General features: G+C 52.7%; 7 protein-coding genes across 7 annotated transcripts; 1 reads left to right on the forward strand and 6 right to left on the reverse strand.

The window, feature by feature from the left end:
- Window positions 1-1,183: 1,183 nt before the first annotated feature.
- On the reverse strand, window positions 1,184-2,791 carry NECHADRAFT_57455 (uncharacterized protein; the record flags this gene model as incomplete). The annotated part of the gene is made up of 1 exon (XM_003054302.1): window positions 1,184-2,791. The coding sequence occupies one exon, from the start codon at window positions 2,789-2,791 to the stop codon at window positions 1,376-1,378; it is 1,416 nt and encodes a 471-aa protein (XP_003054348.1). The 3' UTR covers window positions 1,184-1,375.
- Window positions 2,792-4,557: 1,766 nt separating this feature from the next.
- On the reverse strand, window positions 4,558-5,172 carry NECHADRAFT_74969 (uncharacterized protein; the record flags this gene model as incomplete). Its single annotated transcript, XM_003054303.1, has 1 exon — window positions 4,558-5,172. One exon carries the CDS (start codon window positions 5,170-5,172, stop codon window positions 4,558-4,560), a length of 615 nt encoding a protein of 204 aa, XP_003054349.1.
- Window positions 5,173-11,240: 6,068 nt separating this feature from the next.
- Window positions 11,241-13,499, reverse strand: NECHADRAFT_98845 (uncharacterized protein). Its single transcript, XM_003054304.1, has 4 exons — window positions 13,425-13,499; window positions 13,216-13,367; window positions 12,410-13,075; window positions 11,241-12,353 (listed from the first exon to the last, which is right to left on the reverse strand). The coding sequence occupies exons 2-4, from the start codon at window positions 13,297-13,299 to the stop codon at window positions 11,892-11,894; spliced, it is 1,212 nt and encodes a 403-aa protein (XP_003054350.1). The 5' UTR covers window positions 13,300-13,367; window positions 13,425-13,499; the 3' UTR covers window positions 11,241-11,891.
- Window positions 13,500-14,848: 1,349 nt separating this feature from the next.
- NECHADRAFT_98846 (uncharacterized protein) lies at window positions 14,849-16,040 on the forward strand (the record flags this gene model as incomplete). Its single annotated transcript, XM_003053580.1, has 2 exons — window positions 14,849-14,896; window positions 15,057-16,040. 2 exons carry the CDS (start codon window positions 14,849-14,851, stop codon window positions 15,906-15,908), a joined length of 900 nt encoding a protein of 299 aa, XP_003053626.1. The 3' UTR covers window positions 15,909-16,040.
- A 275-nt stretch (window positions 16,041-16,315) lies between these two features.
- NECHADRAFT_74972 (uncharacterized protein) lies at window positions 16,316-17,075 on the reverse strand (the record flags this gene model as incomplete). The annotated part of the gene is made up of 2 exons (XM_003054305.1): window positions 16,316-16,993; window positions 17,073-17,075. 2 exons carry the CDS (start codon window positions 17,073-17,075, stop codon window positions 16,316-16,318), a joined length of 681 nt encoding a protein of 226 aa, XP_003054351.1.
- A 1,157-nt stretch (window positions 17,076-18,232) lies between these two features.
- Window positions 18,233-21,023, reverse strand: NECHADRAFT_74973 (uncharacterized protein; the record flags this gene model as incomplete). The annotated part of the gene is made up of 2 exons (XM_003054306.1): window positions 18,233-20,233; window positions 20,283-21,023. 2 exons carry the CDS (start codon window positions 21,021-21,023, stop codon window positions 18,233-18,235), a joined length of 2,742 nt encoding a protein of 913 aa, XP_003054352.1.
- Window positions 21,024-23,529: 2,506 nt separating this feature from the next.
- On the reverse strand, window positions 23,530-24,669 carry NECHADRAFT_74974 (uncharacterized protein; the record flags this gene model as incomplete). The annotated part of the gene is made up of 3 exons (XM_003054307.1): window positions 23,530-23,613; window positions 23,661-24,393; window positions 24,467-24,669. The coding sequence occupies 3 exons, from the start codon at window positions 24,667-24,669 to the stop codon at window positions 23,530-23,532; spliced, it is 1,020 nt and encodes a 339-aa protein (XP_003054353.1).
- Window positions 24,670-26,075: the final 1,406 nt, after the last annotated feature.

A 26,075-nucleotide genomic window follows, 5' to 3' on the forward strand; every position in this document is an offset into this window, starting at 1 on the left:
TGATGATTACCTTACACGAACAATCCAAATCTTACCAAAACCATGGTGATAGCTATCTTTAGCATTTCACTGAGAAAGCTTTGGATCCCAACACTGAGGACACCTTGTCAGGGGCATTTACTGACATGCTACAGTTTGTCTTGTTTTTTTTCTTGTTTTTTTTTTTTCGGCTCTTTTCTTCGCGTTGCGCGTCCGTTTGACGCGCTCGCTTCTTCAATGATCAAAAGGTTAGTTTTTTTTCTGCACTCTACCACCTCCCCCTCTCCGTGTGATGAACAAAACGACACCAGGGATTCCTCATTCTTAATATACCATGTGGATACCGTTGTATTAGTTTCAGCCTTGTCTGACTGGAGATCACAATGCATCATTACTTTGCCGCCTCTTCGTGTTTACGCAATTGCTAACTCGCGTTGTCAATAGGTAATGCAATCTGTCTCTTCTCTCCCCGAGCCTCGCCACTATATGATGAAGATTTGAACGAACGGGCGGACATAAACGAGTACTGCTGCCTCTCGCCCTAGAAAAGCAAGGACGTACAAATCCTTGTGGCGGGTGTGTAGTGGGACCTCTTGTTGATATCTCGTCACCTGATCGTGGCTCTCTTGGAATTGGATTCTTGTCTTGAATGTCTGGCTGAGGAACCCGGAGGCTGACTGTTGAGAATCCAGGTACCTAGAAAAAGAATTCTCTTCTTCTGCTCCCATCTCTTTGCATGATGAGTTGTTTTAAAGTATTGTATTCACACTGTTTGACTCGCAACCTTCGGGCTTGTCGGGATATGAACACACTATCAACATCTGATTCCATTGGTATGCATCTGCCTCTTCCCATCTTGGAGGCCTGTCATTAACTTGCGCAGATTTTCCACACTTGCATCAATCATGAAGCTATGAAGCGACGCTGTACTAACAAACTCGTCGTAGGTAACTTGCTCGTTGTACTTGTGATCCGTCGATGACATTATGGTAAGACATCTCTCTTCGTCTTTTCCCTCCCCTACCTTATGATGACTTCTTACTATCTATTGTTCTATCCCTGAGTTCATCATGATGAACAATCAATTCACCTTGGAGAACTGATCTGGTTCCCATCTCTCCGCTTTCATCTTGCATTCAGCATTGGGCATGGCTGACCAGCATTGACAGGTACATGATTCATGGTTCATGAAGAGTAGATGAATAAAACCAGAATACCCAATGCATACTTTTTAGTGATTCATATTGGCATTCGTGTCGGCGTGACGTGCTATGTATCCAAGTCTAAATAACCTGCCTCCCTAGTGTAATACCCATCGCAAACACCACAACTCCCATCGTGGTCGTCTGTGTTAGCCTGCTCAACCGCTGGTACGTAGTTGGTCTGGTCATCACCACTAGTGCTTGACCTGCAGCTTCGCGTTCATTCCCACGATGCATCGGATGAGATCCCAATCATCGTTGGCGCCCACCCAGTCTGTGACAACAATACCAGTGCTGGCAGAACCAATTTTGAGCTTCTTAGGTCCCATGCCATCCTCACCGTGGCGTATGCACAGATACTCAATCACAGATGGGTTGACCTTTTGAGCAATGCGCTCTGGCCAGCACGTGGCGTTGAAAAAGTTGCTTGCGCTCAGGAAGTTGACAAAGAAGGGCGGGATGGCGGCGTCCTTCTTGTGGCCCGTCATTCCGCTGATGAAAAAGTTTTGCTCAGCGGCACGCTCGAGCTGGCGACGCGTGTATTCAATCTTCTTTTCGATGTTGTCGCTCTCGGTGATCTCGTAAAAGTCTTGGACGCGGATGAAACCACCGCCACACTTGCCGTCCTCACAGTTATCAGGCCAAGCAGCCGCATCGATGCCCCAACCTCGGCCGTCCCAGCAAGACTTCTTCATCTCGTTGTCTAGGTTAAATCGGCGGACGATAACGATCCGTCCACGTGCGCGGCCGAGAGTAGGAAGCTTGGGCTCGGTCCACCAACGGTTCCGCTTCTTATCGACATAGCTGGCCTTGAGGTACTTTCCGAGCTGCTCATCGGTTGCCTTTCCAGTTCCCTCCCGCTTGATGCTCATCAGGATAGTCTCACTGGGATTTTCGTCAAGGAACTTGTAGATGTCGTCAAGCATATCCTTGAAGTACTTGGATCCAGTCAAGGAGATAGGGAACACGCTATGCACCAGAGCAAGTTCATCATTGTCGGGATTCGCGGAGACGCGGATGTCAAGGAAACGGACTCCATTGCGCAGCTGTTCTGGGACACCAACGGCCTGGCATCGAACCGAGGGGAGGGCGGTGTGGCAGGTGGGCGAGTTGTGAGTTCCTGGAATGGAGAGCAGCGGGAGCGGCCATTCATCGTGAAGCTCCTTCATCCAGCTGTTGAGACGGGCCGAGGAAAAGATGGCGAGGAAGGCTCCGTTCGAAGTGTAGACAACTGTCAGGTCGTGCTTACCGCCATCGAGCTTCTTCATAACAGAAGATTTTTTGTGCGGACTAGGAATATCGACCTCGTACTTGTGGTCCTCATATTTGAAGGTGAGACGAACAACCTCCTTGTGCTTATCGGCGGATCGAACGTTGGTGTCTTTGGTCTTGAAGGGTTCAACCTTCACAGACACCTTTTCCTTGTGGATCGCATCGCCTTTGGCATGGGTTTGGCGGGAGCTGAAGTCGGTGGCATTGATGAAGCCTGTGACTTTGCTGGTCACGTTTGAGAGGATGTTTCCCGTCGAGACACGTTCGCCCTCGAAGCGTTCTACCTCGATAAGCTCAATTGGGTTGATGGTGAGATTTCGAATGTTGAGATTCGCCATGTTTGCGGTTGTCGCAGGATAAAGTGTGGTTGATGCAGAGGGCGTACGAACACCTGTAGGCGCGCAAAGACTCAAGAGGAATAACGACGGCCAGGCCGAGAAGGAGTTGAGGAGATCGACAATCGGTAGAGAAGTTGATCTCCAAATGTTGAGGTGAGCTCAGGAGTAAAGGCAGGCTGGGAGGAGGGGCAGGGGGCAGAAAGCGGCTCCTGGCGCAGGGACGAGGGTCAAAACCATGGATGAGGTGGGGAGCTGCCCAAGCAGAGATCAGCGCGCGGGGTCAATTGGACATTGGAAGCTCAGGGCGGGGACAGCGTGGCAGGGCAAAGCGGCCGAGACGCGGCGAGACGTGCAGAAGCAGCTGAAAAACGACCCTGAGAGGGCTGAGGCTTCTGTTCTCCCCCACCAGTCCGTCCGTCGCAATTGTACTGTATGGCATCCATGTCCGTGGGTGTCGGCGCCAAGGTGACCAAAGAACCCTGCATCCAACCAGCAGTATCCCACGGTTCCAGCACGCGCCCTCGACATGGAGGGAGCCTCGAGGTGCTCCTTCTTCAATGACTACCAAGAAGTAGACGGCCACCTGAATTTGAGTTCCTCAACGGCGTCAATGATGTCAGGTCGAGCAGGTGGAGGATGAGGGGGATTGCCAGATCCATGATCAATGCAGGTACCGTAAAAGCTCCAATAGAACCCAAGTATTCCAGGGCAAGTCCCATTGAGTAAGTTCCCGTCATGTATTGAAGTTTCTCGAAAGTGGCATCCCGCTAACATGGAACTAGCCCTGATGGACTGGACTGGCTTGGGCTGGCTGATCCCGATCCTCTGAACTGGGATCGCGATGGAGGGACCGAGGGACAGGACGGCCGTGCGCTTCTTGGGGAAGGCCGGGGGAGCTACCATTCCATCGGTAGGAGACGGGCGCTGAATAAGGGGTGTGGTGATGTTTGACTGTGCGAAGAGGAAGGAAACGCAGACGCCATAGCGTCGTAGGCGCGTTGACGGCGGGTATGGCGCTGAGAAGCACACAATTATTGACCGAGATACGACTGAGGGCGCTAAGCGAAAAGGTAAATTCTTTGAAATATGGTGAGAATAGAATAGGAACAATCTGAAAAAGGTCAATATTAGCAACGGTTCTAAAAGAAGTGCAAGGGGACTGTACTAGGATGACAGGGTGAGTGGTCCATGGTTGGAGATTGTAGGAGAATGGCGACACTTAATTTGCAGACTTCAAATTTGCGGAGTTCGTGTGTGAAGAAGAGAAAAGTTGTTTCATTCGTCAATTCGTCATAATTTGTTTCCTACCTTGTCTGTAAACGACTCGTCCTGTCCGATGGATGCCCCTTCCTCCCTTGTTTGTGCTACATGCCAGCCCCCAGGCTACACCTGCCTGAACTCCAAAAGTCACCAGTTCTTGGTCATCCCAGGCTCCCATCCTCAACCTCAAATGCCAACCAGCCCAAGGCCCAATTTTCGTATATCTTGCTCGCTCCAACTTTGGTATCAAAGCCCAAAGACTCAATCCAAACGCTTTCGGAATTCACCACGCTCCATAACAGATCCAGAAACGATTATTTGCCTGAAGAGAATAAGGAAACAATGAAAAACACTTTGCATCATCCCTCCCCGATTAATCACCAGAAGTGTGGTGGATAGGATGGGTGAGTGGGATGAAGAGTGTGAGTTGTTTTTGACACCCAGAGAAGAGAATTCCAAGCTCTAGAGGTAGTGAAACTACCATATCCAAGACCCAGTGCCTTTGCTCACTGGCTAGATCGGCGTCGCTTTGCAGCAGATGCCTCCTCGTCATCATCTTCTTCTCGGGGTCGTCGGAGTGGTGCTTCAGCTCGGCGTCGAAGAAGCTCGCCGACGACCTCGCGGCCACCGACAACATTGCCAGTGCCTTCGACGACAATACCAGCATCAACCTCGATCTTGAGAGGACGAGGGCAACCTGACTCGTCGATCATGGGGATTCCGCATCTTCCAGAGCTACCCTCGTTCAAAGCCTGAACGACAGCTCTAGAGATGGCATTGGCTTGCTCCGCAGGTGTTGCCGTCAGGCACACAATGTTGTTGCTGCGTGACACATTGACTGAAGTGTTGATTCGCAGGCAGATGGGTGAGCTATCTTCAGAAACCTCATCTTGGTCATCGGCCATGGCACCAGGGTGAAGAGTGGCAAAGGGGGCCTGTTGTTGCTGGGACTGCATGGAGTGGATCATGCTGGCAAGCCCTTGTCGTGCCTGGATAGCACGGGCTGTGAGAGTAGTGAGGTCGGGTACTCTTCGAGGAGTGTATGCGGGAGGAGGAGAGTTGTCCTTGGGAACGGTGGCCTGGGAGTCTTGGGGCTGAGCGGTGTTGTTTGGGGCATCCATGATGTTGGGAAAAGTGTTAATGTAAAAGGAGGAGATGGATGAGGTTGGAGTTTGTGACTTTAATATCTGGGGTGAGACAGAGATATATGTGAATCACTGTCAGGGGATGTTGTCCAGGGTGGAGGGGTGAGTGTGTTCCTGAATCAGATGTGACAGGATTGTGACGACAGCGAGGTCATATATAGAAGTTTTCAACGATGTGATCGCCGTTGATTCCAACGGGTAACAAGGAGTGGACCTGGACACAATAGGAAAGGATTGATGGGGAGTAATGGTCGAGAGCTTTGCGCCACCCACAGCGGGCTTGTTTCTGGCGCGTAAGGTACGTGGTGGTGGAGGAAAGGAGGCGATTCTAGATGTAGCTAGAGAATTAAAAAGGTTGAAGTTTAGGGCGGGAAGGATATCTACATATAGGCACAGAGGTGAAGAATCAGGGAAAGAGAAAAAGGGGAAGCTATCCCCACGTCGAGCGTGGGTAGTGAATACAAGACAATACTACCCACCCAGGTGCATAGATGGGTAGTCAATACCTGATTCACTTATTGATTGTGCGTCCGTGGAGCCGCCATGGGCATTCTCTTTTTTCACAATCAGTAACAAACAGGGATTTGAAAAAGAAAAACAGTAATCTACGCGTCCGAGTGTGTGTAGGTGTGTGGGCGTGGGTGCGTTTGTCTTGCTGCCGCCATGACATGCATGGACCTTGCAAGCCATCATTTCCCGGCTGGGCTGGCCGGGGAGTTGGATGGGATACCGCGACCACAATGGGCAAAGAAGAATGACCGTAGATGGACAAGTCAATGAGGCGAGTGAATCGATTTAGACACACCTTGGTCTCGACGGGTTGCTCAATCAGGCTGGGCACGCCCGCTGTGATGAGGCGTGACTGAGTCGTCAACACACCATGGATGGATGGTTGCCCACGCCATGGCATGGACTTCTGGGTCGGCCGAGTTTAACGGGTCGGCGCTTGCTGCGGTAAGGACGGACTTTAGACTTGCTCTTGTGAGCGTCTTTCACTACTTCATCATGTATTCTGCTCGTCTCAGTGTACAAACACTCCCCCTCCACCACGCGGATTGAAACCAACGCGAGGGCCACCCATTGAATACCATCTCCGTGGAATGGGATGAGGTCTAGTACCGGATAGGGCAAGGTTAGTCGCAGGCGAAAAAGTACCACAAGTAGCATTGTGATTTCTGTGGATCAGCTATTCATGCCACGGCGTTTGCAGGGCAGACAGGCGGGCAGCCGGCTCATTGAATTCGTCTTTTGGGCGTTCCGTCTTTGTTGGGTGCCTGAGTGCTACCTATTCAAACTGCCGGCCGCAGTCTCCACCGCAATTCCTTCAATGAGGCGAAATAGCGAGGGTTCTGGCTAGAGACATGAAAGCATCCAACGTCCCGTGCATTAGTGTCGTCATCTCTCGCGTGCATCGTCGGGACGCCGTCATATTTCCCTTGGGAGGTAGGCAAGGGGTTCGGAGAATCAACAAGGACCAAATCACGCACGCCAAGGCAAACGAGGACTCGTCCAAAGCAGAAGGGATCTATCAGAAAAGGGAAAGAAAAGAGGGTGATCATCACTTTCCACGCTGGCTGTGATCAGCATTGTCACCAATCTGAGACAGGAGTGGCTCATTCCCGGCAGGAATAACGTGTGCCTTTTGCCTTGGCTGGGGTGGAGGGATCATGGATGCCTCAAGTCTATTGTCTAAACGGACCGGCGAGACGTCGGCGGGCGTGGGTTGCGGACACGGAAGGAGGAGCAGGGCGTGGTTGGCAGGTGGAAGGTGGGGCGCGGCTTGACGGGGCTTGACGGGGCTTGCAGCTTCCTATTGTCCCCACGGCGCGCTTGCTATTGTTGTCCGACAGCCCCTGCCAGCCCGCAGTCCCGACCGGCCGGGCTGAATAAGTGCACGGGCACCTGCCGTCTATTGAGCTTCAGATTGGGTTTAGCGCCCGCGCCCCGGACCCGCTTTCACGGGGCGCTCGAGTGAGCCTGCCGCAACCATCTTGGAAACCTCGACTCTCACTCTCCATCTCCATCCCCTCTCCCTCACACTCCTCCCACTTCCCGGGCCAAGGAAGAAAAGCACTTCCACCAACACAGTGTCACGGCTCCAACTTCAGGCCGCAGCTGAAGGACAGCGCACACCTATTTTCCCTCTGTCCTCTCCGTGCGGGGGCGTCGGCCAACTGCATGACTTCCTTAACGACAAACACAAGAATGAGAACAGAACGACGCCATCTGCCTCCTTGGTCACCCGCGTCACCCGTTGGCGCGACAGCTTACGCTTCATCACACCCTCTGCGGCCTCTCCCCCTTCCATCTCCAGCCAAGCCACTCGTCACGTATGCCACGGCGGGCAACTTGGCCTGTTGTTGACACACGAATGAACATGACTCCACCAAGAAAGGGCCCAAGATGCAAGTGCACATGGCGCCCTCGCCCAGCCTTTGGGTGGTGTGCGGCTTCAACTCTGGCATCCGTCCCCTCCTACAGATCCAAGCCAAGCGACCTCCCGGCCGCACCGACTGCCAAACCATCTCCTCGGTTCTGTTGATTGTCCAAGCTAGGACCGCCCTTGGTCCCCATCTCGCCCCCTTTTTCGCCTTTTTCGCCTCCTCTGCCTACATTGCCCAGGTTTCGGATACCAGCGCAGTGATTACGCTATAATGGCGTGCCGGGATGATCCTCTGCTCATCCGGTCTGTTGGGTTTTGGTGGACAAAGCCAGGTGGTGGCCAGTGCTACCATGAATTACTCCGAAGCTCGCTCACGGTCGTGATAGTGTGCTATTCAGAAGAGAGAACAGACCAACAGCGTCTGACAACTCAGAAGTTGAGCAGCTTGGCCAGCCAAGCATCGTCATTTTTCACTTCTTCTCTATCCGACGGGCATCGGATGGGGTAATAGCACGGGTATTCGCATTCAGCCCGGCACACAAAAGTTTGGAAACCTGGGGCCTTGTCCTACATCCTTACATAGGCTTTCGTCAGCAAGTGCCGATTCCTGTTTGGAGATTGGCTGCTCATCTGCGGCTGGCCTCGATGGCTTGACTCTTGTTTCAAGCAGAGAGTACCCACCTCCATGATGAGACTTCCTTGGTATCGTTGCTACGTCTTGTCCTGTTCATATCACACCAGGTTCACTATCTACGTGTTTCATACTACCCTGTTGGGTAGCTTGAGTACACGCCCCCCTCTTCACAAGTTGTTGGGAGAAATGCACAATGGAGATTTCTAACGAGAAAATGGATCACACGGGAGCCGCCTTGAGAAGAACAACAATCGGCTGGACGCAGCGGCTGGCGTCATGAGCTGAAGCAACTCATGGAAAGAGGGAGCAGCCAGAGTGAACTCCCTCAAATCAGACAACCAAGAGGCTTCTCGCCCGGGAATGTACGCGGAGAATTGTCCCATGGCTCCTATTCGCTTGGCTATCCTCTCACGGTTTTAAGTTGTGGCTGTTCTCCATCATCCCAAACTACTACGGAGTAGGTTAGGGATAGCCTACCCACAGAATCGATCCTGCCCACCGGCTCAGGTGGCAGACCATGTCGAAGCCTGCTCCCAGGTATACCAATAGTCCAATGCGGTCCGCAAGCGCCAACCGCACCCTCGGTTACCAGGTCGAGTGCTTTTCGGATTCTCGCTATGAGCCCTTGGCTTACTCTACGCCATGAGCTGATACCCATAGATTCCGTGGATTGTTTGGTTCTGACACATTGTTCTCCTAAGGTATGATGCTATTCCGACCTTGACGACCTTTGACAAGTTCACGCTGTCGATTCAGCTTCGGAAATTCCGGATCATGACTCTACCCTTGTCTGTGCACCTCGTGCCAGCCCTACCACCTATGGCCTTTGAGAGCTACCAAGGAAGCAGCTCTATGCCAAGGCGCCGGCGTTGTCTTGGGTGCAACTAGGATGGACGACTGGGAAAGGCTCTTTGATTCTCCGGGTGCGTGGGCTGCAGAAGAGACTGCGGGTGTGGCACTCACCGACTTCGCACCCAACCTACACAACGCCTTAACGTTTGTTCATCCTCGTGGTAAACGGGGCCGCAACTATACGGACGACCACTTCCCGTCCCCCGAGAAGACGACCACGGGCTCTGTCCACGGCACTTGATCCTACGCTCGCGACCCTCCATAATGCAACTCGATTATCCTAGGACAAGAACTAGTCCCTCTTTAGGAAGGAAGGAAGCACCGTTCTTTGTGCCGCGTGGATGCCAATGCCTATTGATGCCTGAATACATAGATGACGGTCACGTAGAAATTCGTAATATGATGGAAGAAAAGATTTTCTTCCCTTGGCGCACGGAGATAAGAGGGTGGTTATTGGGTGCAAGTTTTGACTCGGGGGACTCACAAACTGCCTTGCCAGGTTGTTTCCTTGACTCAAACACATGAGATACGCCCATGATATGATACCAGCTTTTGTCTCACCAGATCATCAACGGCAGGATGAAGCGCAAGGTCATGAGACAGAACTTGAGAGATAGGCCATTACAACGTTGAAAATGGCATCGAAAACAACGCCGCAGACCAGACTCCTGCATGAGATGTGTTCCGAAACTGGCGCCCTCACCTCCATCCACCAAGCGCCGGAGCAGCTCGCTTAGCGAACCTTTGGCACAAGTGATCCAGAACGAACGGCAGTGACATGGCAGATCATTACTGGATCCTGTCCGAGTAGGCTTCTCTCTATGGGGGAGCGTTTATTCGCTTCCGCAAAGACGCGGCTGAGACGCAGCTAGCCCTCATCGACAGCTTCACATCATTCACCTGCTCGAGTAGACTTCCCTAGTCTCGGCCAAATTCTCTTGGCCTTTTGTTGTCGTTCCAACACATGGCTATCTTCCCTCAGCATCGATAACCGTTCCATTCTTCCCGCTTGTTCGTCGCTCAAGATGAAAACGGACAGACAATAACCGTCAAACGTGGTCAAGATGGGCTCTAAGAGTCCAGACCCAGCGGCATGCCATCCGGAATAGGATGTGATGAACTTGACAATTCCTCACAATAAAAACGGCTTGAAGGCTCCAGGAAGACAATGGCTGTACCTCTGATCTTGATCTTGATTCGCCTGGTTGGATCCAGGGATAATTCCACTTTCCCCATTGTCCACCATGAGACCACTTTTTGCTCAGAGTTTCTCGTCTCCCCGTTTCTGGTGTCCCGTATGCCGCCCTCCCTGAGCCACGCCGTACCACGGCCCGTCTGTGGCTAGTAGCTCTGAGGAATCCTGGCGTTGAGCATCAAGCTTGACGTCCCTCTCCCTTGCTTGAGTGAGACATGCTGGAGGCGAGGGGGTAAACTTGCGCGGCAGAGAGTCAATATTAGACGGGCCATGTGCCGGGAGTAATGTGATGGGACGCCAAAGGAACACGGCCGACTTTGGAAGGTGATAGACCAGCCTCCGCTCTGCCGAACAGACCTTACGTTTCATGTTGAATGTTAATATCTGACAAGAGACAAAGATCTCTTTCGTCTCCATGGTGCTATCCAACCATCCATCTATGGTCTGACCCTGTATTGTCCTATCCAGCTTGGACTAGGATTGGCCATCACAAGCGAGTCCTTGTTAGTTGTTACACAACGCAGGGAGCCATGAAGATGAAGATGACATCACATTTGAACCATTCCCAAAGTCAAAAAAGTAGAACTGTTGCTGCCTATCCGGATGCTTCCGCCTTGACAAAGAATCCAGAAGACCTTCTAGAACTCAACCTTGGGAGGTAATTTGTAACGCCAACTGCCGAGTCCGGTCATCTTCAAATTGCCGTAGAGGGGGTCGAATAACGGCGTGCCGGCTATGTGATAAACGGTCTGAATTGCCGGTCATGTATGTGTGAGAAGTGAGACGTCCCCGAACGGGTTCCCGTGAGGTTCCCGTGTGTAAGATTGCCGGCGGCATCGACGCAGCCGGGTATCAGTCAGGCAGATAGCAGCAAGGTTCATCATGTCCGTTTGCGGCCATGAGCTTCATGACAATGGTTATCGTTCCGTTGTCGGCCGTAGTTGACATCACATGTTCGATTTGCTTCACATGGGACTTCACAAAGATCAAGACTATCAAGAATGACCGTGAACTTGTTTTCTTTCATTTCATGGTTCTGGCTGCCATCTACTACAGCAGCCACAGGACGCATCTAACTGTCGCCCTTCCTTCTCATGCGTAACCCAAGATCGGATATGTCGATCTATCCACCGCCATATCTCAGCTCTCGCCCGCTTACTGCAAAAGCTCGGCTAGAGATCCAGGAAAGAAAAGATGTTGAAGTTCTTTTGTTTCCCCGTCAAGCGCCACGTTCATAAGTATGTGTCGTGTCTCTTTTTTGTCATCCCCTTTGTCGTCAGGGTATCGTCGTAATGCAAGTCTTTGACTTTTTTGCTTCGCCTCACAAATGCAGGTTTGCCCTAAAATGTCTTTGTTGAAAGACGCCCACTCCATGCCTGGTATATCGCGAAAGAAATTTCCCGCAGCCGTGGAACCAAAATAAATATTGGTTTTTTTGGAAAAAACAGAACAAAACAGAAGCCGGAAACCGCCCGCCCTCCCTTCCGGTGGGAGATACAAAGGTTTCGTTGAGAACCGTACGCCGCCTTGAGTTGCCAAATCAAATGGACTGATTAAACATCTGGGATGAATATATGCAGAGAGCTGTTGAATACTCTCTTTCCTTCACGAAACTTCGCGAGGTAAATGGCTTAGAACTTGAGCTCCTTGGGCTGCTCCCAGCTGAAGCTCTGGTTGGTACCGAAGTGACCGTTCTTGGCAGTCTGGAGGTAGATGGGCTGGTCCAGGTTGAGCTCCCGGACAATGACACCAGGTCGGAGGTCAAAGTTGTCCCGGATGATCTGGACAAGCTCCTCGGAGGTCTTCTCTGAGGTGCCGTAAGAGTCGACGTAGATGGAGAGGGGCTCAGCGACACCAATGGCGTAAGAGAGCTGGACAAGGGCACGTCGGCAGAGGCCAGCGTTGACCAGAGACTTGGCGATCCATCGGCCAACGTAGGCGGCAGATCGGTCGACCTTGGAGAAGTCCTTGCCGGAGAAGGCACCACCACCGTGGGCACCCCAGCCACCGTAGGTGTCGACAATGATCTTGCGGCCGGTCAGACCGGCATCACCCTGGGGACCACCAATGATGAAGAGGCCAGAGGGTTGAATCTAAAAAGACTTGTTAATATCAAATGACTCACTAACAGGGGGCGATAAGAACTCACGTGGTAGATGGTGTTGTCATCAAGGTACTTGGCGGGGATGACCTGCTTGATGATCTTCTCCTTGATCTCCTTTCGGAGAGCCTCGGTGGTGATATCGGGAGAGTGCTGGGCAGAGACGACGACGGTGTGGACGCGCTGGGGAATGACAGCGCCGTTGTCGTGGCGGTACTCGATGGTGACCTGGGTCTTGGTGTCGGGTCGGAGCCAGGGGAGGGAGCCGTCGCGGCGGGCAGCGGACATGGCAGCGTTGAGCTTGTGGGCGAAGAGGAGGGTCAGGGGGAAGAGCTCAGGGGTCTCGTCGGTGGCATAGCCGAACATGATACCCTGGTCACCGGCACCGAGCTTCTCAAGGGCCTCATCGTAGTGAAGACCCTGAGCGATATCGGGGGACTGTTGCTCAATGGCGACGAGCAGGTTGCAGGTCTTGTAGTCGAAGCCCTTCTCGGAGTCATCGTAGCCGATGTCCTTGATGGCCTCACGGACGACCTTCTGGTAGTCGAGCTTGGCCTTGGTGGTGATCTCGCCAAAGACCATGATCATACCGGTCTTGGTGGCGGTCTCGCAAGCAACCTTGGAGAGGGGGTCCTCCCGCAAGCAGGCATCGAGAATGGCGTCCGAAACCTGATCAGCGATCTTGTCGGGGTGGCCCTCGCCGACGGACTCGGACTGGATAAATGTTAGCAGCGGGGTCGAAGAGGGGAACAATTGATGCATGAAGCCTCGGTTTAAGACCGGAGTGTGAATGCCGATAAAGGCCGGGCTCGGGATCGCAATCTCGGGGGTAGGCGAGACGAGGAAGGACCTACGGTGAAGAGGAAAGATCCCTCGTTGTAGTGCTTCCAGCTGGAAAGCTCGGCGTGGACGCCGTTGGTGCCGTTGGCAGCAGACATTGTGAGATGAAGGGGAGAGGAGGATGAGAGGTGACGGAAAAGCTGTGCCGCGCGGGGAAGTCTGACTGTGATGACCGGAGAGCGAAGTCACTGGAGACGGATTGTTAGATATACATCGACAATGAAGCAATTGGGACAAAGACGTACCACGGAGAGTAGACGCTGGAGAGCCGAGGGAGGATTGAAGAAATGGAAGAGGATGTAGAAAGAAGAGAAGAAAAAAAGAATCGAGCGGGAGGTGAAGGAAAGAAAAGGCGGGAGGGAGGGGGATGTGCGAATACGTTGAGCAAGTGGGGGGTGGGAATTTGGATCGAGTCGGGCACTTTTGGACTCGGGCAGCTTATGTCACTTTGCACGGGAATCAAGGGGCAGTGAGACCTTGACGTCGTGCGAATGAGTCGAATCAATTGACGAGCTACTATGTACATATCTGGGCCCCTACCTCATAATGCTACATGCGAAGGGGTTGGTTCAATGGATTGGCTTGGCCTTCAACAGGGGACAAGAGGCGGGGATGTCGAAAGAAAAAAAAAAAGTTGTTGACCGGCCGTCGGTCGCGGCAGTTTGTTGATCTACAGGGCCAGATATTAAGAGAGTACATGCTTCCACTATGGGGAGCTAGCGTGGAGACCATGTACACATGCTATCGGCAGCGGTAGCCGTCATGGAGGGGTAGCAGAGCAAACTTGGAGGGGGGAGGTTCTTGATTGTCTCGGACGCCGAAATTTGCAGAAGAATTGCGCCATCGACTTGCCGCCCGCCGTTCCTTGAACCCAGCCCAACGAGAGGGCACGGAACCGTCTTCTATCCCCGCTAAAGTACGGGTTGGCTAGCTGGGTTCCTGGGACTGATAGAACCTCAGAGACTGGCTGCCCGGGGGCACATGGGCTCCTGTGCCGAACCAGTCGGCCTCGATTCCTCCTCCATGACCACCCTGGCCAGTACCCTGACCGCCTTCCATACACGTGCGCCGACGTCCGAAGAGCGCAATCGGGCGGAGAAGCACGAGGGAGGTTAATCGGGATGAGCCATGGACATAGACGGGGACGTGGAGCCATCATGATGGCCGTTTTAGCCTGGGCATGATGGGGCGGGGCAGGCACTGAAAGTCAGCGAGGGACCGGAGAGTAATAAAAAAAAATTGCCCGCCATAATGCCCGGGACCAGGTGCGAAAAGAAAAAATCTATCCCAGCTCTTTTTTTTTTCACACAACCCCACCTTTGCCCGACGACGTCAAAGTTTGACCACCTTCATCACCGTCAAACTGGCATTACTATTACTGTAGCAAGCACACTCGCTGACGCCCAACCGAGCCGGGAACTGCCTGTAGCCACACTACCTAGACCTTGCGCCTCTGCACGTCCTTAACAGACAGAGTCCCCGGTCTCGCTTTTGCCTTCATCCAAGGACCCGGACCCTTATCAGGCGGGGCAGCTTAGATAGCTCGGGGTACCCAACGGGGAAGCTAGAGGTGATCGCAGAAGCTCCCCTGTCAACTCGACGAAAACACCAACCACCCATCATCAACAATCCCCGGCTTCATTCAATATGAGCAAGTTCGGTGCCATGGTCATGGGCCCCGCGGGTGCGGGCAAGGTACGTTGGGCGCAAAACGAATCCCTTCTTCTCCCGTCGTCATCATCATCATCAGCCTTGACTCACTCAAGTCTTGCACCATCATGCCCGATATGCGCTCTTCAATTGCGTGCTTGCCACTCCCCCCAACGTCCCCTGGCTAACCGGCTGTCGCCTGCAGTCCACCTTTTGCGCCGCCCTCATCACTCATCTCCAGCTCAACCGCCGGTCCGCCTTTTACGTCAACCTCGACCCTGCTGCCGAGACGTTTGAGCATCAGCCCGACCTTGACATCAAGGAGCTCATCTCCCTCAAGGATGCCATGGAGGAGGTTGGCCTGGGGCCCAATGGCGGCCTCATCTACTGCTTCGAGTTTCTCATGGAGAATCTCGACTGGCTGACCGAGGCTCTCGACTCTCTAACTGAGGAATATCTAATCATCTTCGACATGCCAGGCCAGATCGAGCTCTACACACATGTCCCCGTCTTACCCGCATTGGTCAAGTTTCTGTCGCAGCCTGGCGCCCTCGATATCCGCATGGCCGCCGTCTACCTCCTCGAGGCCACCTTTGTGGTTGACCGCGCCAAGTTCTTTTCCGGTACGCTCAGCGCCATGAGTGCCATGCTGATGCTTGAGGTACCTCACATCAACCTTCTATCCAAGATGGATCTTGTCAAGGGTCAGGTCAAGAAGAAGGATCTGAAGCGCTTCCTCACTCCTGACGTGGCCCTCCTTGACGACGATCCTATCGAGCGTACGCGTCGCATCACAGAGGGACCCGAGGGTGAGGACGATACCTCAAGGCCACCAGATGAGAAGGATCAAGTCATGAAGGGTGCCAGCTTCCGTCGTCTAAACCGTGCCGTGGCCGGTTTGATCGAGAGCTTCAGCATGATCAACTATCTCAAGCTGGACGTGACCAACGAGGACAGTGTAGCAGCTATCCTGAGCTTTATTGACGACTGCATCCAGTTCCACGAGGCGCAGGATCCCAAGGAACCAAACGACGAGGAGTTTGAGGATCAGGAATAACAGTCAGATAGTAACTACGAGGAAAAGAGGGCACATTTGGGACAAAGGATATCAAAGTTTGCATGGGATCTTGATAGTATTGCATAGCGCTGGCGTTATTTGCGTCGTTTAGTACGAGACCGAACTGAATAAAGGCATGGTCGTCCATGGTCTCAACTCTCGCGGAGACAATCCAGCTTTCCGTCTCTTTCTGCCAAAGTATAGGTAATTATGTAGTTGGTCTCCTTCGTGTGCATATCTTCGTGCGTCGTTCCGAGTCTTTCCTATCGTGCGTCCTTCTCAGGGTATCCAAATAGTGTGTTTCTGTGCTCAGCAGGATCGAATCATCGCTGTTGGTTTGGTTTGGTTTGGTTTGGTTTGGTGGTTGTTGTGACCCGGTCATAAAAAAATCATTCCTTGTCGCGTCATCATCTCGACCTCGCTCCCGATTTCGTTCCGCCTGAACCTGCCATGCCCTGCTGGGCCTCATACTTGTTATACTCCTCCAGCCAGACGTCCTTGATGACAGCCAGGTATCCTGCCACCTTTCCTCCCGCGATGGCCATGTCCTTGGCGCTCTCAAAGACGCCGCGCTCCCACACCCAGGCAGCGATGGCGAAGAGGATGGCCCAGGTCGCGACACGCATGGCCAGCCGTGTCCACCACATGAGCAGGCGACGGATCCAGTTGAGGATGATGAGAAAGGTGGCGAGGACGAGAAGGGAGGCGATGACGCCGACGAGGCCCTGGTTCTCGGCCATGGCCGTCATGAGGCGGTCGAATAGTGGCTCGATGATGGGGGCCGCTGTATCGAGGAGGTTCTGCGCCTGGACGAGGACGTGGCGCAGGAGGATCTGGATGGGCGCTCGCGGGTGGAGGACGTGTTTGTTGATCGAGTCGACAAGATCCGGCGGCAGGAGCGCCGAGAGGAGACTCGTTGCCATCGTCGGCGATTCCATGTCTGCAAAGACAACGCCGTTTTTCGATGTCTTCTTTTTGTGGTCCTTTGTGCAGCCGGAGTAGACCAGCGCGCCGTTGAAGATGGGCGGGACAAAGGCTAGTATCGCTGGGGTTTTGGAGAAGGTTTGGTAGGATTTGATGCGTGGCTTTTTATTAGCGGTGTAGCGGTGCAGGGTAACTTCCGCGCTCTGCTCTTGGCCAGGTGGATGGTGAATGGCAGCGCACCATCACGTCAACGAGATCGGAGAAAATAATGGTGACACATTGGATTCTACGATAAATAGACAGTTCCTTCCATATGAGTGACGTGCTTGTGTGAATGCGAATACCCGATCGTGGTGGACGGGAAGATGTGTATTCACTCCTTACATCTTGACATGTGGCGGACCGACCCCAGATTCATCTGCCTACCTGTAGTTGCTCACTTGGTAGAGGGAAGCGAGACCAAGGTTGCTTAAATAGGAAGTATAGCAGTTACACATTCAATTCGATACAAGGCATGAACATTTGATTAATGATAAGAACCAGCCCAGATTGAACAAACAAAAAGAAAAGGTGCCAAAATCAGCAAAAAAAGAGTTTGTAGGAGATGAGGGACAAGGGATTTGAACCCTTAACCTTCAGGAGATTCCGGTGTACTGGAATCTGACTAGTGAGGGAATTAGAATTTTGAATTTAAAATTGATCATGTTGTAATGACTTACCGCGCTACCGTTGCGCCAGCCCCCCTCTGGTGAACATATCGGTCGCTAATGGCATAGAAGACCCGTCCAGAGAACTGCCCGTTTCACTCCGCCAGAGAAGACATCCTCGAGACTTGACGATAGATAGACTGCAAGACAGCAGCTCTGTCATCGCTGACCCGTCCCAGATTTAACCACCAGGCAGTCGGCAGCCTGCTACATGTGTCGCAAGAACAGTTGCTATTGTTCAAGCGGGTGATTGGTGGAAAGCACCTCATTAACCTGTCTGCTTGCGCAACACGATGAAGGTTTCTAGGGCTTGATTGCTCTTTGCCCCAATCCAAACTCGCCCTCTACTAACTGGATTAACAAATGCTGATGAGGACTCACCAGCAATACATTCATTGGCTCGTCAAACAATGGATTTCACCCCTTCACTTGTCTCAATCGCTGTCACCAACAAGGAGAACCCACACAAACAGCAAAACACAACTGCATGCAACTCAAGTAAAGATGATTCGCTAGACTGAAGGGTATCGAACGCGAACCTGATCTAATCCAAGACAGCTCTCAACTCCGTTTGCTCCAAACTAGAGCACCATATGCAGGTTGTCCGCCATGTAAAGCGCCGACCCAGACCTACACCAAAGCCACCCCCCCATCTAACCTTGTTCATCTCAAGTTTGAGGCCGTATCCCAACATTAACAATCCTCTAGCCCTTCCAGTATGCGCCGTGCTGCATCAATTCTTCTCCGGTACATTCGAGCCTCTGAGCTGGCCCTTGATGCTTCCGTCAATCCCAGAACGCATTTGCCGAGGCTGGCCACGAGCCTTTCTACTAGGATCCCATCTTCTTTTGCCAGCCCCTGCACTGCAGAAGACCTTCCGCTGCTCTGCCCACTGCCCGTGCCCCCCAAATTAGTTGCTCCGTTCATAAGTGTCTCCGAGATTTGCTTCAGTTCTGGATCCGGAGACCCCCCAGGGGTACTGTCTGTCGGTGTCAAGACCCCTGTAGTGGGCTTGGACTTGTTGACAAGAGGGAAGCTTCTGTTGGTCCCTGTCGACTCGAACGATGAAACAGACGGTCGATGATTAGACGAAGCAACTACACTATTCGTCGGTCGGTGAACCACCGTGTTGCGTCGGCCGTGAGGTTTTTGGAAGTCAACCGAGTTATTCCTGGAGCTGTGAGTGCTATTGTGCGGAAACTGGAAGCCCCCAAACGTGGTACGCTTGGAAGTAGGAGGTCCATCCGAGTTTTCAGGGGTTTCCAGAATAGTCTCAGTCGTATCGTCAATTGTCGAGGTGCGGCTTGCGCGTCCCTCGGTTGCCGTCGCAAAGGTATCGAATGAAGATATCGTGTCGATGCTTGTCCTTCGGTCAAGCTCAGGCAAAGGACCCCGTGTCGTCTCCACCGAGTCTTCTGAGCTCACGCTGCCCCAGCTTCCTCGTCGTCCTAGTCGCTGTTGGCTGATCGTTCCCATTGCTGAGTGAAGGAAGAAGTGCTCATAGTCGAATGCGTCCTCGCGATCCTCGTGCGAGACAGGGTGCTGCAATGTATCGTGGTATAGGGACTCGCCGCTCTCGCTCTCATAGTCCACAAACTCGCCCTCTTCGTCCCCTTGTTCGCTTTGAGGATAATTTTGTAGATCTCCCTCCACAGCATCATCCACATTGTCTGAGACGTTATCCGGCGCATTATCCAGCACATTGTCCTGCGGACTGTATTGCAGATCTGGCTGTACTTCCTCATCCCCTTCTGCTCGTACTTCCTCCACGTTGCCTTCCCGGTCCTCACCCTGACTATCGACCTCATCAACGCCATTCGACTGTGGCTCGTCCTTGACGACAGGTTCAGGATCTGGCACAGGCGTCTTTCTGTCCTCATCTTGCGCTTCCTCAGGATAGGCTTCGGCAGTGTCCTCATATTTGACACTTGGCGCCCTTTCCTCTGGTTTGTTCACTTCTTCCACCTCCTGATCAGGCGTGTCCTTGGCATCCGCGTCGTTGTTGGTCTGATCATTGTTCCAAGGAGCCTGCCAGGGCACTGTCTCTGGCCCAGCACCCTTGACCCTCCGAGGCTCAAGGAATCCTTGGTCCCACCTCGCGTGAGTGAATGGGCTGGGTGTCCGGAGGCTCTGTAGACTGCGGCGTTTTAGACTATCGGCTCGTGCTTGTTCCTTCAGACTCGAGATTTTGCCCCTCAGATCCTTCATCTGATCTTTCAAGTCGCGAACTTGCGCAACTGATGCTGATCGGGTTATATCCTTGTCAACGAATGAGCCAAACGTTGGGCTTTGCATGTTGAAACTTTGAACGCTGTCCCGATTCCTGTTGCCATTGAAACCATCTTCATCCTCGCTCAGGGCTTCAAGTGTCGTATCCAGAGCATAAAGCGGAGTTTTATAAGTTGAATTGCCGTATCCCCCCAGTGCATCAGCGCTTCTGGACGAAGTCAAAGGTTGACGGTAGCCTCCTGCAGCTCCCAAGGCACTAGCAGATCGCTGAGGGTATCCAGAGCCGCCAAAGTCGTCTTGTAAACTGATGTCACTTTGCATTCTCGAGTGACCCATTCCTAACGGATCGGCGGAGTCTTGGAGGGATGTCGCTGGTCGAACGATCGGGGGAGATGGTGTTGAGCCGTCAGACATGGGAGAGTAGTAAAGTGAGCTTCTCGCTCTCGATAGGTTTCCTTCCATTGTCTATAATATCATTAGCACAGCCTCCTAATCTTCAAGACGCAGACCCTACCGTTAATCTTTGCTTCGCGTTGGCTAGAATCTGCTCTGCTCTATCACTAAGAGAGCTGGTGGAATACCGCTCCTCGCCGACGGCCTGTGTACGGGGAACACGAGCGGCCCTGGGCTCCTGCGCAGCGGTTCCCTCGACATATGAGGAAGCCATGCTCTCCTCATCGTCGCCCTGGAAATTAATATCGTCAACACTGACGGAATCGTCAAAATCGGCAAAGGGGGCGCCATGGCCTTGAGATGTGATTGTCGAGTTGGATTCGAGCGATGACCTTCTCTCGCGCGACAAGATTTGCGACCTCGTCTTGATGCGCGACACGCTCATTGTGGACGAAGATGGCATAGCCATAGTAGGGTCATCATCAGACAGGTGTGATGAAGGGCGACGCTGTCCCCTTCCAACAACACTCTCAACCTCGGTCACCTCTCCAATATCCGACAGCATAGTTCCATTTCCGTAGATGATAGGTGTTGAGGGGGTCATGTTCATGGGTCCGGCGACAAAGGGGTTTTGCGACGGAGGGAGGTAGCGCATGTCGTTTGTTCGGCCATTGTTCCACATCAAAATGGGAGACTGGGAGCGATCATCGAGGGACTCATCGCAATCATAATCGGGCAAGATCATATCGGGGTTCGTCAGAGTGGGCGATCCAGGCACAGGCCCGTAGTTCAGGGACGAGCCAGAGCCTGATTTTCCATGGCGGGCATCGCGACCGTGAGCATGCATGGTCTGCGTTGCCATTGTGGTTCGACGTTATATTTTGAATAAGGGGTTGGACCAGATAAATCAGAGCTGGATGTTTTGATCGGGGCGAAGTTTTATCTCTGTAGGCGCGTCGATCAAATCGTCGGAGGGATTCAGGACACGGTGCCAAGTCAGGGCTGAACAGCCGGGCTCAAGTCGGCGACGCACTCAGGTTGCCTTGCAGAAGGCTTTCTTCTCTTTTTGTTCGTCGGCAGCTGGGCGCTTCCGTGATTCGATAGTATTGGAAGTGTTGTCTTGGGTGACGTCCGGTTAGTCGACAGATGGCACCGTGGCGCAAAAGCTAGAAGCGGCGGCGGGTGGAAGTCAGGATGTCGATCTGACAAAGAAAAGAAGCATGAGGTGATAGGGAGCGAGCGACAGGTGAGTATAGACGAAAGAAAGAAGCAGCGTGGAGCAAGAGACTGGATCGAAGAAGGCGTTCTAGTAGCGAAGGACGCAGTCAGCGAGAGGCCAATTTGGCATGTCTAAGAACAGGCTTGAAAAGCCAAGGGGAGGAAGATGGATGTCGAAGTAGCAAAAAACTGGAGATGTGATTGATGGTGATGCACGGTACGTCCGTGAGGGTAGGTACTGTAGGTACGTACCAATTGGCAACTCCCGTCCCGGCATGGAGCTTTCAGCTCGGACGGACAAGCGATTATGCAGCTTCAATCCAATGGATGGATCCCTTCTTCCCCCGCGCGCGCGCGTGTGCCAGCGTTAAAGACAAGACCTGAGAACTTCCAAGTGGATGGCTTTCACAAGAGGCAGGCGAAGAGAAGCGCTGGCTTTAGCCGAGACTCGAGAAAAAGCTTCGACGGCGTTGGTCAGGGGTGGTGCAACGGGAACGGGAACGGGAACTGATGGGGGAAAGCTGGCCCGTGGAATGGATGGAATGAAGCCTCAGATTGCGGCGGCGTCAAGCCCCCCTCCAGGGACTAACGGATGGAACGTTGGGGGACTTCTAATTAGGGGACCTTCAGCGTGGAATTGAGTGTAGTCCATGTGAAACGGGAAACACGGGGGAGCCCGCTTTGTTTCGCTGCTTCTTTTCGAGACCTTGACGGATGGATGGACTGTTAGCGCGTCCCTTTGGCCTTGATTGGCGGCTTTTGCTATGTGGGATTGAAACAGAAGTAATATTAATGAGGTTGCAGTGAGAAATCAAGCACGAGTTTTCGCGTCGGAAGCCTTATGAGGACTCGCGATGGGTGCTACTCTGAGATCTGCTCCGTGCGACACAGACACGCATTGAAAAGGGATGACCGCCTTAGATGCGAGCCCAGTCCGATAATAGCACCATGATCCGTCGTCGCCAAAGAGGTAGGTACAGTAGCCGCTGGCCCTTTTTCCAATTGGGTATGCTCCGGTACCATGGATGGCTGGTAGCATATGGAGATGTTGCACCAGTTAATTTCCATTCCATCATGGACAAGGATCATGGACCAAGCACCAAGGACGCAAGGACGCGTGGGAGAAAGGGGGTTCCCATCGTTCCCGACGGATGGTTCACCGCTCTCCTGGGACGACACTGGACGAAAATGGACCACCGAGGTTCGAGGCATGTGTCTACCTACCCTTTTTGATGGTTGTTGATAGTTCATGGATTTGAGATGGTTGTGGTTGACATGTACCGTTCAGCAGCCGACTCGGACTCTTAGCGTCACGACAGACCCAGTGCGACAGGGTGAATATTTCGCTCCCGATAACTTACCAAGTGATGAGATGAGATGCGCAGGGCGAAAATGTGCCAACGTGGCACGCTCTCACCTTTTCAATCTCATCACCATTGTCCAATTCCCCCGTATTCCAGATGCAGCCTCAACTGCAACTCTGCGGGGCCAATGACTGTCGAACTGGGTCATGATGATGGGCGGCGAATATTGGAGGAGGCCAGATGAGACAGATTGTCATGTTTGACGAACCGCTGAGAGTCAATGAGGGTTGGCTTGGCTTTGAGAAGCCGCAACTGTCATTTATCAGTTTGAAATGTAAGACAAACTCAGGTACTCCGTATTATCGGGATAAGCTATCTCGATAACGCTATGAGCAAGGGGCTCGATAGCGATCATGAGATCTCATAAATGGATTGTCATGGCGAATTGCTCATGAGTCGAGAAATTCAAGCCCAGTTGCGATTTTAGCATGTCTCACTGCTATTTTCAGATTTTCTCAATGGCAACCCGCAAGATTCCCACCATGAGCTCGTGTGTCTCACCGGCTGTATATGATAGAGGTATCTCGGGCAAACAGCACAGCGCTTACATCAACCGATTGACTGTGTTGAACAAAGTCTCATGCCGTGTCATTCCCCCAACTTTTCTGATTTATCCCATATCTAGTGTTACTCCTGAATAAATAAAAGCATTTTCCTTTGTTTTTGTTATCTCAAAGTTTCAAGTCCCAAACATTCTACTTTTCCATGGTCTAACCCAAAGCAATCGCAGGTATCATCCCTCAAAGCTCCCTCCAACCGTGAACGTCAAGCATCTAGAGACGACATCTAGTCGTCAGCAAAGGCCTCAGCCCGGGCCTCGATGTTCTTCTTGTCCGACTCATCCTTGGACGGCCGGTTGGCGATGAGGCGCTAGCCGGTCAGCATCAATATGGTTATGGGGGATCACAATGTCTTACCACCAAGTTTCTCAACAGAATAGCAATAGTGACCTTGCCGACAGAGGGCACATAGATCGAGGCCTTCTCCTTGATGGCGGGGCCGTCAAAGTTCCTGTACGAGGAAAAGTTGATGCAAACAGCACCATCACGGATGAGCTCGGTAGGGACCTTGAAAGACTCGACGGGGACACCGCCGATAACAACGTCGCTCAGAGGAAGGCAGTCCTTCAATCCCCAGCCCTCCTTGTCCTCGACCTGGTGGCGGGCCTTCTTGATACCCTGTCCTCGGGTGAAGAGTTGGACACCAGTGACATCCACAGAGTAAACGGTAGCACCGTCGTTGGCGAGAAGAGCGGCAAGGGGGCGTCCGTTGACCTCTGATCGGTTAATGACGGTGATGGTCTTTCCGAAAAGTCGGTTGCCAGAGGCCAGGATGGGGTTGTAGATCTGCAGGTACTCGAGGATCTTGACAACGGCAAGAGGAGTGCAGGGGAGAATCGACTTCTTGCGGTTCTCGGGGGCATCCAGGAAGCGAATGTTGTGGTACATGTTGTGAATGTGCTTGTGTCGAAGACCCTCAACGTCCTTGCCGAGCTCGACAGTCTCCTGGACGTACTTGTCGTGGGTAGGGTTCTGGGGGAAGATGGGGTAGTAGACGATCATGCCGTCGATGCTCTCGTCATCGTTGGCCTTCATGATCTCCTCCTCGAGGAGCTCCTTGTCAACCGTTCGGAGGTCGAAATTGAAGCCGCTATGTTATACATCAGCGCCAAGCCCAGGGGCATCACCCGTCAGACAGGCGACAGTCCGCAGGAAAGTCTCACTTCTCTTCACACGTCTTCTTGGACCACTCGGCGTACTGGACGGCGGCGGGATCACCATTGGCAAGGAACGCAGCAAGCGTGGGCTTGCCGGGGTTGGAACCTTGAACCTTAGCCAGTGTCTCCTTGACCTCGGTGAGGAGTCCCGTGGCGATAGTGTTGGCGGTGATGACCTTGCAGGTCTTGGGAACATCAGGGGCAGCCATTGCGACTAATTGAGTCTCAGAAATGGTATTATATCTAGAGATAAGTGTCAGTTTGAATCTTGAGGACAGGACGCCTCTCACTCACGATGCGTCACACTGAGGAACCTGGTTGTTACGCTTCTGACGAGGAGCCTACGTCAGTGCGACGCACGTGATGAGGGGAAAGAGACCAAGAGATCAGCAAAGAGCCTCATACCTTGGGGACACGGCTTGGATCAGTTACTCCAAAGATGGAAAATTGAAGAAGAGAGAAACAATAATTCTCGGACCCCACCAAGAGAGAGTCCGATCATGGAGGGGCATTTCGAGGAATTATCGCAGAAAAAATTCAGACCCCTCCTTCCCTCCACTCAGAGCCCGAGTTGCCCCTCTTACTGTCTCCGGTTTAGCGCCGAAAGGCATCCGCAGGTGAAGCTTTCTAGGCGCTTCAAGTTGCCTTCATCATTCCAACCATGTCTTTGGTTTCAAGGGGAATCTCGGTCAAAGAAGGATGGAAATGCATTGAACTCGCCAAGCTATATAAGACGAGCAACACGGATTCCCCACGGGTTAAACGAAATTTTGGATTATTCGAGGCCATTCCTCTGAAGATTACGAGGCCTAAGCGACGCGCCAAGCGTCCTGCGACAAACTCAGGGCCAGCCTCATCGACAGTCGATTGCTTCCAGAACCGACAGGAATTCCTCAGGGATCAGAAAGGGGTTTTGGGTTTTGGGCGCTCAACAGTGAACCAGTTTCAAGTTGAAGGTGGCAGCCTATCGCAGCATTTTGTCGAGTCGTTGCATGGTTTTTGCTGGATGTTTGGTTTTGGCTAGTTGCCAGGCAAAAGTCTTGTCTGGTCTTGAGCATTCCACGCCGCGAGGGAAACTGAATTGACTGGATTGAAGAAGCGAGTGCTTCTCTTGATGGCTTGATAATTGGGAGGCTCAGCCTTTTTCTCTCGCAGTTGCAAGACGCGCTAGGCACGTGGTTTGGCGCAACAGGGACCTCTGCGCCCGTCCAGGGGCAGTGATTGCCGGCCAACGAACTCTCCTTAACCATTGAGCTTTCCGCCAAAGGTCAGATCCAACGATTCGATTACCGGGGATCGATAATAGTTCTCCCGTCTGTCCGGGTTCCAACTCTGTTTGACACGACACCACCTTTCGACGGCCGCAACAAGATAGGACTATTGGTTAGCGCCTTGTCGCCCTTTATCGCCTCCAACCTATATATTGCCCCTACCCCGCCACAGTTTGCTCCGCGGAGATTCACAAACCATCTTCTTAACACCACCACGACCTTATCTTTGAACTGTTGGACACTAGCCATACATCGACCAGACACCGTCGCAGCGCCCACAGAATCGCGCCAGCCTCCTTCTTATCACCGTCCCCTACGCCGTTACGTCAGGACCCTGGGCCAAT

The sequence above is a fragment of the Fusarium vanettenii genome (assembly GCF_000151355.1).
Source record: "Fusarium vanettenii 77-13-4 chromosome 1 genomic scaffold NECHAsca_1_chr1_3_0, whole genome shotgun sequence".
NCBI classification, from domain to species: domain Eukaryota; kingdom Fungi; phylum Ascomycota; class Sordariomycetes; order Hypocreales; family Nectriaceae; genus Fusarium; species Fusarium vanettenii.

Excerpts from the sequence above, each read along its gene's own strand:
- NECHADRAFT_98845 (XM_003054304.1), bottom strand. The coding sequence starts at position 13,299 with ATGTCTGCTGCCAACGGCACCAACGGCGTCCACGCCGAGCTTTCCAGC. Across the intron at positions 13,076-13,215 it reads AGGGATCTTTCCTCTTCACC|TCCGAGTCCGTCGGCGAGGG; the intron begins GTAGGTCCTTCC and ends ACATTTATCCAG. Across the intron at positions 12,354-12,409 it reads ATGACAACACCATCTACCAC|ATTCAACCCTCTGGCCTCTT; the intron begins GTGAGTTCTTAT and ends AAGTCTTTTTAG.